Source organism: Trachemys scripta, chromosome 7, assembly GCF_013100865.1.
Source record: "Trachemys scripta elegans isolate TJP31775 chromosome 7, CAS_Tse_1.0, whole genome shotgun sequence".
NCBI classification, from domain to species: Eukaryota; Metazoa; Chordata; order Testudines; family Emydidae; genus Trachemys; species Trachemys scripta.
Genome location: NC_048304.1, coordinates 27,528,297 through 27,539,193, shown reverse-complemented (window position 1 = coordinate 27,539,193; position 10,897 = coordinate 27,528,297). Strand labels below are relative to the sequence as shown.

Here is a 10,897-nt window from a genome sequence, read left to right as displayed (position 1 = left end):
CGGACATGTCCGGGAAAATCGGGAGGGCTCGGTGGTGCTCGGCCGGGGCCGGGGGCATGGTGCCGGGCCGGGAACCAGTGGCGCAGTGCCGGGCCAGGGTCACAGTGCCGGGGTCAAGGGAGCCGGTCAGCCGGGGTCCGGGGAGCCGAGCCTGCGGGGCAGGGAGCCGGGGAGCCGAGCCCGCGGGGCAGGGAGCCGGGGAGCCGGGCCGGGAGCCGGGGGGTGCGCTGGGCGGGCCGGGGCCGGGCGGGGGCCGGGGCCGGGGCCGGCACCCCAGGGCCCGAGCCGACCCAGGCTGGAGCCGCCGGGGGCCAGCCTGGGCCGCGCCTCCTCCCCCCAAACCCCCCCTTACCTGCTTCAGGCTTCCCGCGAATCAAATATTCGCGGGAAGCAGGGGAGGGGGCGGGGTTGGGGCGGGGCCGGGGGCTGTGGAGTGTCCTCCATTTGGAGGCACAAAATATGGTAACCCTACCCATTGACCACCCTGTCCTAGCTTGGCAGCGTTTACCTCTGGAAGCAGAATATGCAATGCTACCATAACTTGAAGGACAGAACAGCACTGTATGGGGAAGGCGGGTGATAGTGTTCATCTGTAAAGCTATATGTGTCAAAGAAGTTAGAAAATTATATCAGTCCCTCAAGTTGGGAACATTTCCTGAAAATTTGAAATTGCACATGCAAACCCTCAGCTCTTAACTGTTCAAAGTCTAATCCCTTCAAAAGTCCAGAGTACTCCATACTATTTATTTAGGAAAACATACTATTTATTTAGAAAACTCATCAAGCTAATGTAGAAAGCTACCTTTCTTAGAAACTGCATATAGAATTCAGACAAAAAGCAACAGAGGGTCCTGTGGCACCTTTGAGACTAACAGAAGTACTGGGAGCATAAGCTTTCGTGGGTAAGAACCTCACTTCTTCAGATGACCCTCTGTTGCTTTTTACAGATTCAGACTAACACGGCTACCCCTCTGATACTAGAATTCAGACAGTTTTTTTTATATTATGCTTATTTCCCCCAGAAGCATGGTTATTCTGTGCACATTATGCAATATTAAAACATTAACTACCTACATGCTGTGCATCACTCCACCTGTTTTCCATTGTGGGAAGGAAGCTATTTTTATGGACAACTAACAGGATTTTTTTTAAAAGGGTAATCTCGATCTAAACCAATAGATAGGTTTTTCTTGTTACAAGAGACAGTGTTTAAAAAGAAATCTAGAAAGGAAGTCCAATACAGACAGGAACTTTGCTTTAAATGCCTATAAATCATAGTTCTGAACTACAGGAAGGGCTGGTTTTGCCATTCGATGACCATGGCATAATCAAATAAACAATGAATTTATACTACTCTAAGGTATAGCTTCAGTTGTTAGGCAATAATTAACTGCCTCAGAAGCTTAGAAAAAAGTTCAAATTAATAAACAATCTCACAATAATACATAAGGCATCTGATCCTGATTTGGCCAGGTACACCTCTACCCAGATATAACGCTGTCCTCGGGAGCCAAAAAAATATTACCGTATTATAGATGAAACCGCGTTATATCAAACTTGCTTTAATCCACCAGAGTGCGCAGCCTCCCCCACCCTCCCGGAGCACTGCTTTACCGCGTTATATCCAAATTTGTGTTATTGGGTCAGAGGTGTACTTAAATGTGTTCCTAACTTTGAGCCCATTAGAAGTCCCTTTGAAATCAACAGGAACACTAACATGTTGAATCAGGAACTAAATAACAAGATGGTCAGTATATTCAGTCTGAGGATATAGATGAAAGTGGTAAAACTGGAAGAACAAAATTTACACACGACTTGGGAGAAGTTTTTTCCTCCCCCCTCCCATAGTAATATATCTGTATTTATTCTTTAGCATGTTTTCACTGTGAAGAAAAAAAAACTTTTCACATGTTTGAACAATACCAAGTACAATGGAGCTCCTCCCTGAGTAGCATTTTAAAATGGGAGTATGTCAAAATGCACTACAGAACTTTTGGTGCAAGTAGCAGGGTCCACATGGCCAGTTAGTGGCCTATATATTCACACCCTGCCCACTAACTGTAGACAAGCCCTCAGGTGAAGTCTAGAAGTTGTTTAGCCCATCACAGGCACAGATGTTAGAAGATAAATATTCTGCATATCCAGTTAGTAGGCATTTTTTTGGTGTGTGAAAAGGAAATAGTATAAAAAGTTGCATGAAAAAGGGTCTCAAAAATAGTAAAAGGTTAAAAAGAGGTAACATTTTTAGACTACATAATGACCACTGCAGAAATCTAAGAAATGGAAAGGAAAACGCTGTTGGTTTCTATTAAGATACAATAGTAGATCTGAAATGTGCCAAGAAATGCCCCTTCTTAAAGTTTGTCCCTTGTGTCATCTTCTGTAACAAATGCTAAAAAGTGTCATGTGAATGAATTTTCTTTGGTCATGAATGTACTTACAGTATTATTAACAGAATTATTTTAATAGTTCTTATTAACCAAGGATGAAAAGAGTCAATGTTTTGCAAAGCCAAATATATTTGCTTATTACTTTGCCACGGCAATAAAATATTCACAAACTATACAAAAACGCTTTGAGACAGACAGTAAAACATGTGCATTTAATAACACTGCACTTCAGTTACACTGGATCCTGGAAGAAGGAATTCCCAGCACAACTTCATTATCTGCTTAATTGCAGAGCAGTTTCCATTAGACATACACATTCACAACATTCAAACTTGTTTGGTCCATCACCTAATGCTTCTTCCCTTCAGTCTTGCAAATGTGTAAGTCCAGTTGCCTGCCCTAAGAAGCAGGCATTTACCTACAAATAAATGGTAAAATAAGTTTTTGTTTGCTCTACTATTTTGCATTTATACTACATAAAGCAGCCATTTTAAACAAATGAAATAGACTTTAGATCTATGAATTGCTAAGTACAGTGTGTGACATTCTGTACCTTGGGGAAGTGCCCTGTAATGCCCACATTCCTCATTTAGATAGCATTGTGATCTTGCATATAAAGCAGGCCGTGTGAGGTATCAGGGGAAAGGTTATGATCTGCTGAAAGTTATTTTTCTATCCATACATGGATATGAAGTTATGAGAATTGCGTTGTATGGTTCTCACTAAAACATGCTGTAAGTTGGGGAATCAGCCAGATATTCGCTCCCCAGAGACAACAGCAAGGAAAGTAACCAATGCCTGGGTGGGGTGTCAAACAACCCATCAACAGCCATTGTCCAGCAAGGGAGTTACAATTCAGTGACTCACCTGCATAAGGCCACACCAGGGGAACTGCTCAACCCTGCCTGGGGATTCAGGGCTTGTCTACACTGGCACTTTACAGCGCTGCAACTTTCTCGCTCAGGGGTGTGAAATAACACCCCCGTGAGCACCACAAGTTTCAGCGCTGTAAAGTGCCAGTGTAGACAGTGCACTAGCACTGGTAGCTATTCCCCTCATGGAAGTGGGTTTTTTATAGTGCTGGGAGAGCTCTCTCCCAGCGCTATGCCAGCGCTACACAGACACGTTAAAGTGCTGCCATGGCCAGCACTTTAACGTTGCTAGTGAAGACATGTCCTTAGCAATGCCCACCAGAAATGCCTGGACTTGTGTTGTCCTACCACATCAACAAAGGGTAAGAAACAGAACAGTGGCCACATGCTTGGCCTTTCTCCTGCCCCCACCTATGCTGCAAGCAACAAGGACACTGAGAAGACTTAAGAGTCCAAGAGAGGAGACTGGCCCAGGTTTCAAGGGTGAAATCTGTGTACTATGAACTGCAATATTCAGTGGGGTGAGAAAAATAGCTTAATCTAGATGTTGCCCAGTCTAATAGGGTTGAGAGCTTGGACTGCGTGCTTATATTTTCTTTTCTTTTTGTAACTAACTCTGACTTTTTGCCTATCTTTTGTAGTCAATACATTTGTTTAACTGTTTATTTTTACCAATGAGTTTGTATGAAGTGTGTGTGGCAAAACCGCTCAGGGTTGCAAAGGCTGGTGTATATCCACTTTCCATTGAAGAAGTGGTGAACCACTTAATAAATTTGCACAGTGCTGAGAACTGTGGGGGATTTGTCTGGTGCCTTTCTCTGTGTGATTCATGAGTGGTTCTGGGAGCATTCATGCAATCTAGCAGGATGGGGGGGCTCCACATGCTGTTGTGCTGACTGATGACAGCGTCTGGAAGGGTTTGCTGCTTGTCACTAGCAAAGCATTTTGAGAGACAGCCCAGGATGGGAAGTTAAGGGGGCACAGTGGTCCCACAGTCCCAGTTTGCTCCTTGGGAATCCCGTCACACAGTGCTGTAGAGATTTTTTTTTTTTTTTTTAAATATAGCCACCATTTCTGAGGTATGCCAAAAATGTTCAAGTTGTCTACCTCTGAGCATTATAAATATAGTTCATGATGCTGTGGTACAAGAGAACTGTTGTTCACTTCTTCTCTAATTGAAACAAAAAGAAACCCAAAAATTATATTTACCAAATCAAAAAATACAAAACTGAATAAACTTCACGTACCAAAGGGTCTAAAAAAAATGGAAATGCAGTTGTAAGAAAGACTAACATTTACTGGTTCTAGAACCAGAACTGTTTCCCACATTTAGTTTTTAAACCAGGAAGTACCGGACGTTTGGTTCATATATATCTATCTATCTTATCACTAAAGAAAAAAATTTAAGATGATGTTCATTCATATTAAAAAATTGGTCATTAATAAATTCAACATAAATTGGCAAAATAAAGCCATTCAAAATATTACAGCTTATCTAGAAAAAAAAACATTTTGTTTTATGTGTTAAATGGAAAAGAAACTTCTCACTCTTTAAAACTAATTACTTTAGAAAATCTTCTATTAACCATATACAGATTTGCTAATCACCAAATAAAAGCAGCACTACACACCCGTCTTTACTTTTACGTAACATTCTACCACGGCTTTTTACAGTGTTTTTTTTTTTTTTTTTTAAATAATATTTTATTTCTGGAGAAGTTTCATTGTCCAATTGTTTTATAACTGTATAAATACAGGATTAGATCAGACATACAACAGCAAGATTAAATTTGATTTGCAAGTGTTTGTAACAGTCATACTGAATTAAGATACCATTTTTAGCTATAGGATCACACAACTGAAGGTCGTTTGGGATAAAATTATATTAAGCCTTTAAAGTAATTTTTCTAACTATTTTTGTTATGCTAGATTATAATTATGTGTAGAAATTTACATGGTAATGTAATTGTAATAAAAAATTATGAAAGGGTACAGAGACCAGGCAGGGTTTTTATTCATATTAGGGAACAGGGGTTTAACTACCCAGCCAGAACACATCTTTTAAACAAGACTGTCACATTACATGGTCTACAGTGGCCACCCAAACAGTGTTAAAAACATTTTAGCTAGAAACTGATTAAAGTAAGTTTACAGATGCCCTACTAAAACCAGTAAATGCCTCAGGTTTGACAGAATAGGTACTGCACAGGCAGCAGGAGCGGAAGCTTCCCTCAATGCCCCACCCATGTGCTTCAACCCTGATATGAAAACAACAAGGAGTCTGGTGGCACCTTAAAGACTAACAGATTTATTTGGGCATAAGCTTTCGTGAGTAAAAACCTCACTTCTTCGGATGGCAGACAACTTTAATGGTGAGAGGAGAGTTTAGTCTCTATTGCCCAATCAATCCTCCATCCCTTTGCTGAGACAGCCTATAAAATTGGCAATCAGTGCTAACTGTTGTGGTGGTGATGTAAAGTGGATGCTCATCTAAGGGGATACAGATGAAATGAGTTTGATCTCTCACAGACCACCAGATAGCCATTTGATACTGGGACGCTTCACTCCCTTGTTGATCTGAATGGGACTGAAATCATGAATCAGAAAGGTATAAAGCTCTATTTTACATTTCCAATCACACCCCAGCAAATCTAATTATATTATTTACCTCTCTCTCATTGCCTAGAGAAAGATGTACCAAAAAACTGTTTAAGGGATTCTTGTGGAAGTTCACCATTTCTGAACCAGAACTATAGCAAGAAGTCTATAAATGTACTCCTTTTTGTGCTATCATGTAGTTTTCTGATTCTCTTGACTTTTCTTTTATTTATTTTTAATAACTTTTGCAAGAGCAGGGTAAAATTCCCCATTATGAATTTTACCTGTAAGTTTAGTTCTTATTAGAACTTTCTTCAAAAGCAATGGAAGTCTTAAGTGTGATATAAGCTTGTAAGTTACCTTCCTCATCCTCCTCCAGCCATGGGTGGTGGACTGGGACCTCCACCGTGATTTATCCGACCCATTCTACGGCGAGGATTTCCTGGAGGCCTAATTAGAGAGTGGGGAAAACATCAGTAAATACTGTCCATCACTATGCAACTATGACAATGGTCTCCATCTGGTGCAAATACACTGTTCCTAAGTTCCCATTCCAACAGCCTGCACCTTTTTTGTACTGCAAGTGTCTGACTGCTAAAAACAAAGAGCCGAATTGACCCCTTCCATGTGAAAAGCTACAGGAGGAAGCTTTTGACAAGAAAATCGCCACAAGAATTCCCTTGTGAAGACTGCTCCAAATTACCCCAACCCTTCAGAAGTAAAGTTGCCCTTAAATTGGCAGATATCAGGGGATGCATAAGAAGCTAGGACCATCCATGAAGAGATCCTGACTCCCATCCTGTGACAGAGACTGCTTATAGGTCCAGACTATTTATAGTCTGGGGGGGGGGGGGGGGAAGGCATATATAGGAAGGTATATATCTTAGTAGTATTTATGGGCACATTAACCTAACTTCCACGAGGAATGGAGGGCTTAAGGTCTATGTGTAGGTTAAAGGTCTAACCCATGAATATATTATAAGAGAAAGATTTCAGCCAAATAAAACCAAGAAAAATGTAAAATACCTTCCATGACATATATTTAACAGCATTTTCCAAATGTAAGTTAGGATTTGTATTCTTGCATTTTAGGCTATGCAACAGATAGAGAATGATGATCTTATATTATAGAAAGTTACATATGTCTTAAATTTCTTGGTCTGACTTCTCAATTTGTTCTTAATTAAAGCATCACAACTCCAATCAGTTTATGCTAAAACATTCTCCTCACATATAAAAACAATTAATCTACACATATGAAGTTGAAGAAAAGCAATACCCTCTTCCATCATCATATCTTGAGTTTGAGGAAGATATACAACCTCTTCTTCTCAAATCTGGCTTAACAAGGCTCTGGAAGCTAAAAATAAAGGAAACAAAAGTGATATGTGTTGAATACTAGAAATTAACAGTTTTCCAGCAATGCTGGACTATATAGCAAAACATTGGATGCAAAAGCAATAACTGATGTTCAATAATGGAAGTACTGTACATTAGCACCAGAAAGCATACTTGGATAATACTATTTTTCAAATTACTTGTTACTTCTGAATAAGAGGAGATCAGAAATTCTATTTCTAACTACTGATTAATGGGTCAAAAATTGAGTAAAGAGTTTAAATAATTCCGAATTGATTTAAGATTGAAATAAACCTGAGTTGAATACTAAGCATTATCCAGGGGTAGGCAACCTATGGCACATGTGCCAAAGACGGCACGCGAGCTGATTTTCAGTGGCACTCACACTGCCTGGGTCCTGTCCACCAGTCCGGGGGGGCTCTGCATTTTAATTTAATTTTAAATGAAGCTTCTTAAACCTTTTAAAAACCTTATTTACTTTACATACAACAATAGTTTAGTTATATATTATAGACTTATAGAAAGAGACCTAAAAATGTTAAAATGTAATACTGGCACACAAAACCTTAAATTAGAGTGAATAAATGAAGATTCGGCACACCACTTCTGAAAGGTTGCCAACCCCTGCACTATACAATATGTTCTGTATCTACTTGCATACATTCTAGCTTCTCTAACTGCAAGATGTGCATAAAAGTCAAACCTGGAATTTAAACAGTAAAAAGCATAAGTGAAGTCTGCAGAAGTGTCATTCAGTCTTCTAATTTACTTGGAGTTGAGACAGAATCTAAACTTGATTTACGCATGCATGAAGTAAATTGTGATTACCACTCTACAGTTATTTTTATGCCAGCTAGAAGCTACTGACCTAGGCATTGCTGCCCCAAGGTTTGTTGATACGCTTATTTGACTGAGTACTCAAAACAATTCTACCAAAACATATACCCTTCAATAACTATTTAGAGAATTAGAAGTAATCATGACTAAAATGATCAATATTTTGGTGATAGCAGCTGTGATATATTAAAATCCAGTGGTAACAAGATAGTATCAGTTTTCTCACAGCTTTTTAAATTCATACAGAATATTTTTTTTAAAGCCATCCAATCTGCTGCATGAAATGGAAAAGAAGAAAGACCTAACGTGCTCAGGGAACTACCGTGGACATTTGCAACAAAGGAGTAGGACTATAATATTGCTCTGCAAAATATATAATTTTTTGTGTTTGTTTCTGCATGGCAAATGACTAGTTGCTACATTTGGTAACTTGACAATACTAAACATTACATGACTACTCACAATAAAACCACAAAATCTGCTATGCCCCAGAAGAAATCTGTTATAAATGACAAACTCCAAGGAGCCCGACTCTGGGTATCCAACACTTGTCCTAGAACATATAGGATACAGTAAATACATTAAAATGCCATCAGTGATATGAATAAATTCCATTGTATTATATGTTACATGAAAAAAGTATTCATCAGCTACCAGTGATATTTAAAAATATCAGCAAATATCACAAACAGTGAATCAGCAAATGGCAGAAAGAAAATACATTTTACAAATATTGTCACTGGCAAGTTTCTTTTCCTGTAATTACATTACACGTTTGTAGAAATAAAACTGCACAAGCTGAATCATTTATAGAAAGTGAACCACCACCATCAAAATTGCACTGCATACAAGGTAAATTAACAATGAGGAACAATTCTGTTTTTATGTTCCATACGTAGCAGTATTTTTACTTAGAAAACCACTATCTGCTATCAAAATACATTTACCAAAGTTTCTATTATTTTCCTGGTCTGAGTTAGAGATAAGCCTGAGCTACACAATTTAGTTCCAGCTCGTAGCTTCCTCAAGACTGGTGGGGTTTAGATATCATGTGCAAATCTGGCCCATCAAAGTAAATAGCAAAACTCTTATTGACTTTAATGGGGCCAGCATTTCACCCGTGGCATTTTGGTCCAGGCCAGTCTTTAGTCTAGACTAATAGTAACTGGCTACAAATGTACTACACAGGGGCTAATACCAAGTCTATTCTATGACAGGCTCATAAAGTCTAACAAAGAGGTTTACTAAATATTAACCATTATAGAAGGAAGGCTAACTGCAAGTTAGAAATGAAGGGTTGAGGGCTAAGTTGTAAAGTTTCTAATTCTTGTTAGTGACTTTGCCATGTGACATTAGCAAGATGAATGTTTCTTATTATTGTCTCCAGATTTTGGGAGGTAAGGATGCCTCTCAAATTAACATGCCTCAAGATAGGAAATACCGAACAGTAGTGCCAGATAAGTTTGTGAGAGACAGATAAAGCAGGTTCTTGCCTATGGCCTCTGCTTCATAATTACGTGTGTCTACTTTAATAATGACACAGTAAAGAAGAGACCGTGTCCCATCTACATACAACACAAGTACATTTCTCTCTAACCAGAGAGGAAAGGTTGAAGTCTGGCTACGTTTCACAGCCCATCACTTTACATTAAATGGTAGGAAGATGTTCAGACAGGAGGCACAGCAGGGCACAAAAACACTTTGATTCCCTGACACCTGGACCCTTGTTTTCGTCTGCAGGTCCCCGCGAGTGCGAGCCAGGCCCCGCCAGGCAGCAGCCCAGCGCCCTCCACTTGACGCAGCAGCGGTGCCTGGGCTGTACAGACCCCGAGATGAAGAGAAGGGGCAGGGGGGCTGCGGGCGGGCCCCACTCCCCCACGCGCGGCCCCCCCCCCCCCCCCCCCGCCCCCCCCCCCCCCCCCCCCCCCGGCCCCCCCCCCCCCCCCCCCCCCCGCGCCTCACACGCCCGGCCGCCCCTACGCCTCACCGTTCGAAATGTAAACCATGGCCGCCCCTCCGCGCACCGCTGTCGTGTCACAACTCGCCACTTCCGGGCAGGACTTGTTCCTGGGCGGCTACTGAGCGTGCACCCGCGAACCGAGCATGCGCAGTAACTCTTGCAGAAGGCACTGCCCTGACCTAAAGTAAAATAAAAAGGAGGGAGGGAGGGAGAGCGATTAAAGGGGGCGGGGGTAGAGGAGGAGGCCAGTCAAGGGGGAGGCGGTACAATTGGCTCGTGCAGAGAGTCCACCAAGCTGTGTGCAGAGGAGGAGACAGTCAAGAGAAGCAGGGAAGGCAAGGGCAAGGGCAAGGCGGGAGGCTAGACGATGAGAAGGGGAAACCCCAGGTTAGGGAGGGGCAGAAGGAATACAAGTTTCTGCAAAAGGGGTGAGAGCATTCTGTAGTGAAGTATCAGTGGGGTAGCGGTGTTAGTCTGAATCTGTAAAAAGCAACAGAGGGTCCTGTGGCACCTTTAAGACTAACAGATGTACTGGGAGCATAAGCTTTCGTGGGTAAGAACCTCACTTCTTCAGATGCAAGTAATGGAAATCATTTCTGTTATGTAGTGGTTACATTCTGTAGTGGTTGCCCAGATGGCGGAGGGGAGGGCGTCAGTGGCTGGTGTTTCTCTGTGGACGGTCCCCTCTCCAGAGCTGCGAAAGGAACAGGGTGGTCCAATACCTAGCTAAGGCATCTCTTCTTCATCGGAAAGGATGTACTGAGTGGCCAAAGGAGCCTTGAATCAGTGAAATAATTTACAAACACACCGTCCTAAACATTTTCATAATTATCATACGTGTTTCTGGTGTTTAAAAGAATCCCTTGTCCGTGTGCGTTGGC

General features: G+C 41.4%; 1 protein-coding gene across 2 annotated transcripts; it reads right to left on the bottom strand.

Annotated features, from left to right (window-relative positions):
* Window positions 1–6,216: 6,216 nt before the first annotated feature.
* SELENOK (selenoprotein K) lies at window positions 6,217–10,177 on the bottom strand. 2 transcript variants are annotated; one of them, XM_034777212.1, is made up of 4 exons: window positions 10,044–10,177; window positions 8,519–8,609; window positions 7,140–7,220; window positions 6,217–6,310 (listed from the first exon to the last, which is right to left on the bottom strand). In XM_034777212.1, the coding sequence occupies exons 1-4, from the start codon at window positions 10,060–10,062 to the stop codon at window positions 6,217–6,219; spliced, it is 285 nt and encodes a 94-aa protein (XP_034633103.1). In that variant the 5' UTR covers window positions 10,063–10,177. The 2 variants fall into 2 exon arrangements, with proteins under 2 accessions (XP_034633103.1, XP_034633104.1); XM_034777213.1 differs by having other exon boundaries at window positions 6,226–6,310.
* Between the last annotated feature and the right edge of the window lie 720 nt (window positions 10,178–10,897).

Bases quoted from the DNA above. Each gene is read 5' to 3' on its own strand.
- SELENOK (XM_034777213.1), bottom strand. The intron at 7,221-8,518 runs GTGAGTAGTCAT...CTTTATTTTTAG, and splicing joins GCAGATTTTGTGGTTTTATT to CTTCCAGAGCCTTGTTAAGC. The intron at 6,311-7,139 runs GTATTGCTTTTC...CTCTCTAATTAG, and splicing joins AGATATGATGATGGAAGAGG to GCCTCCAGGAAATCCTCGCC.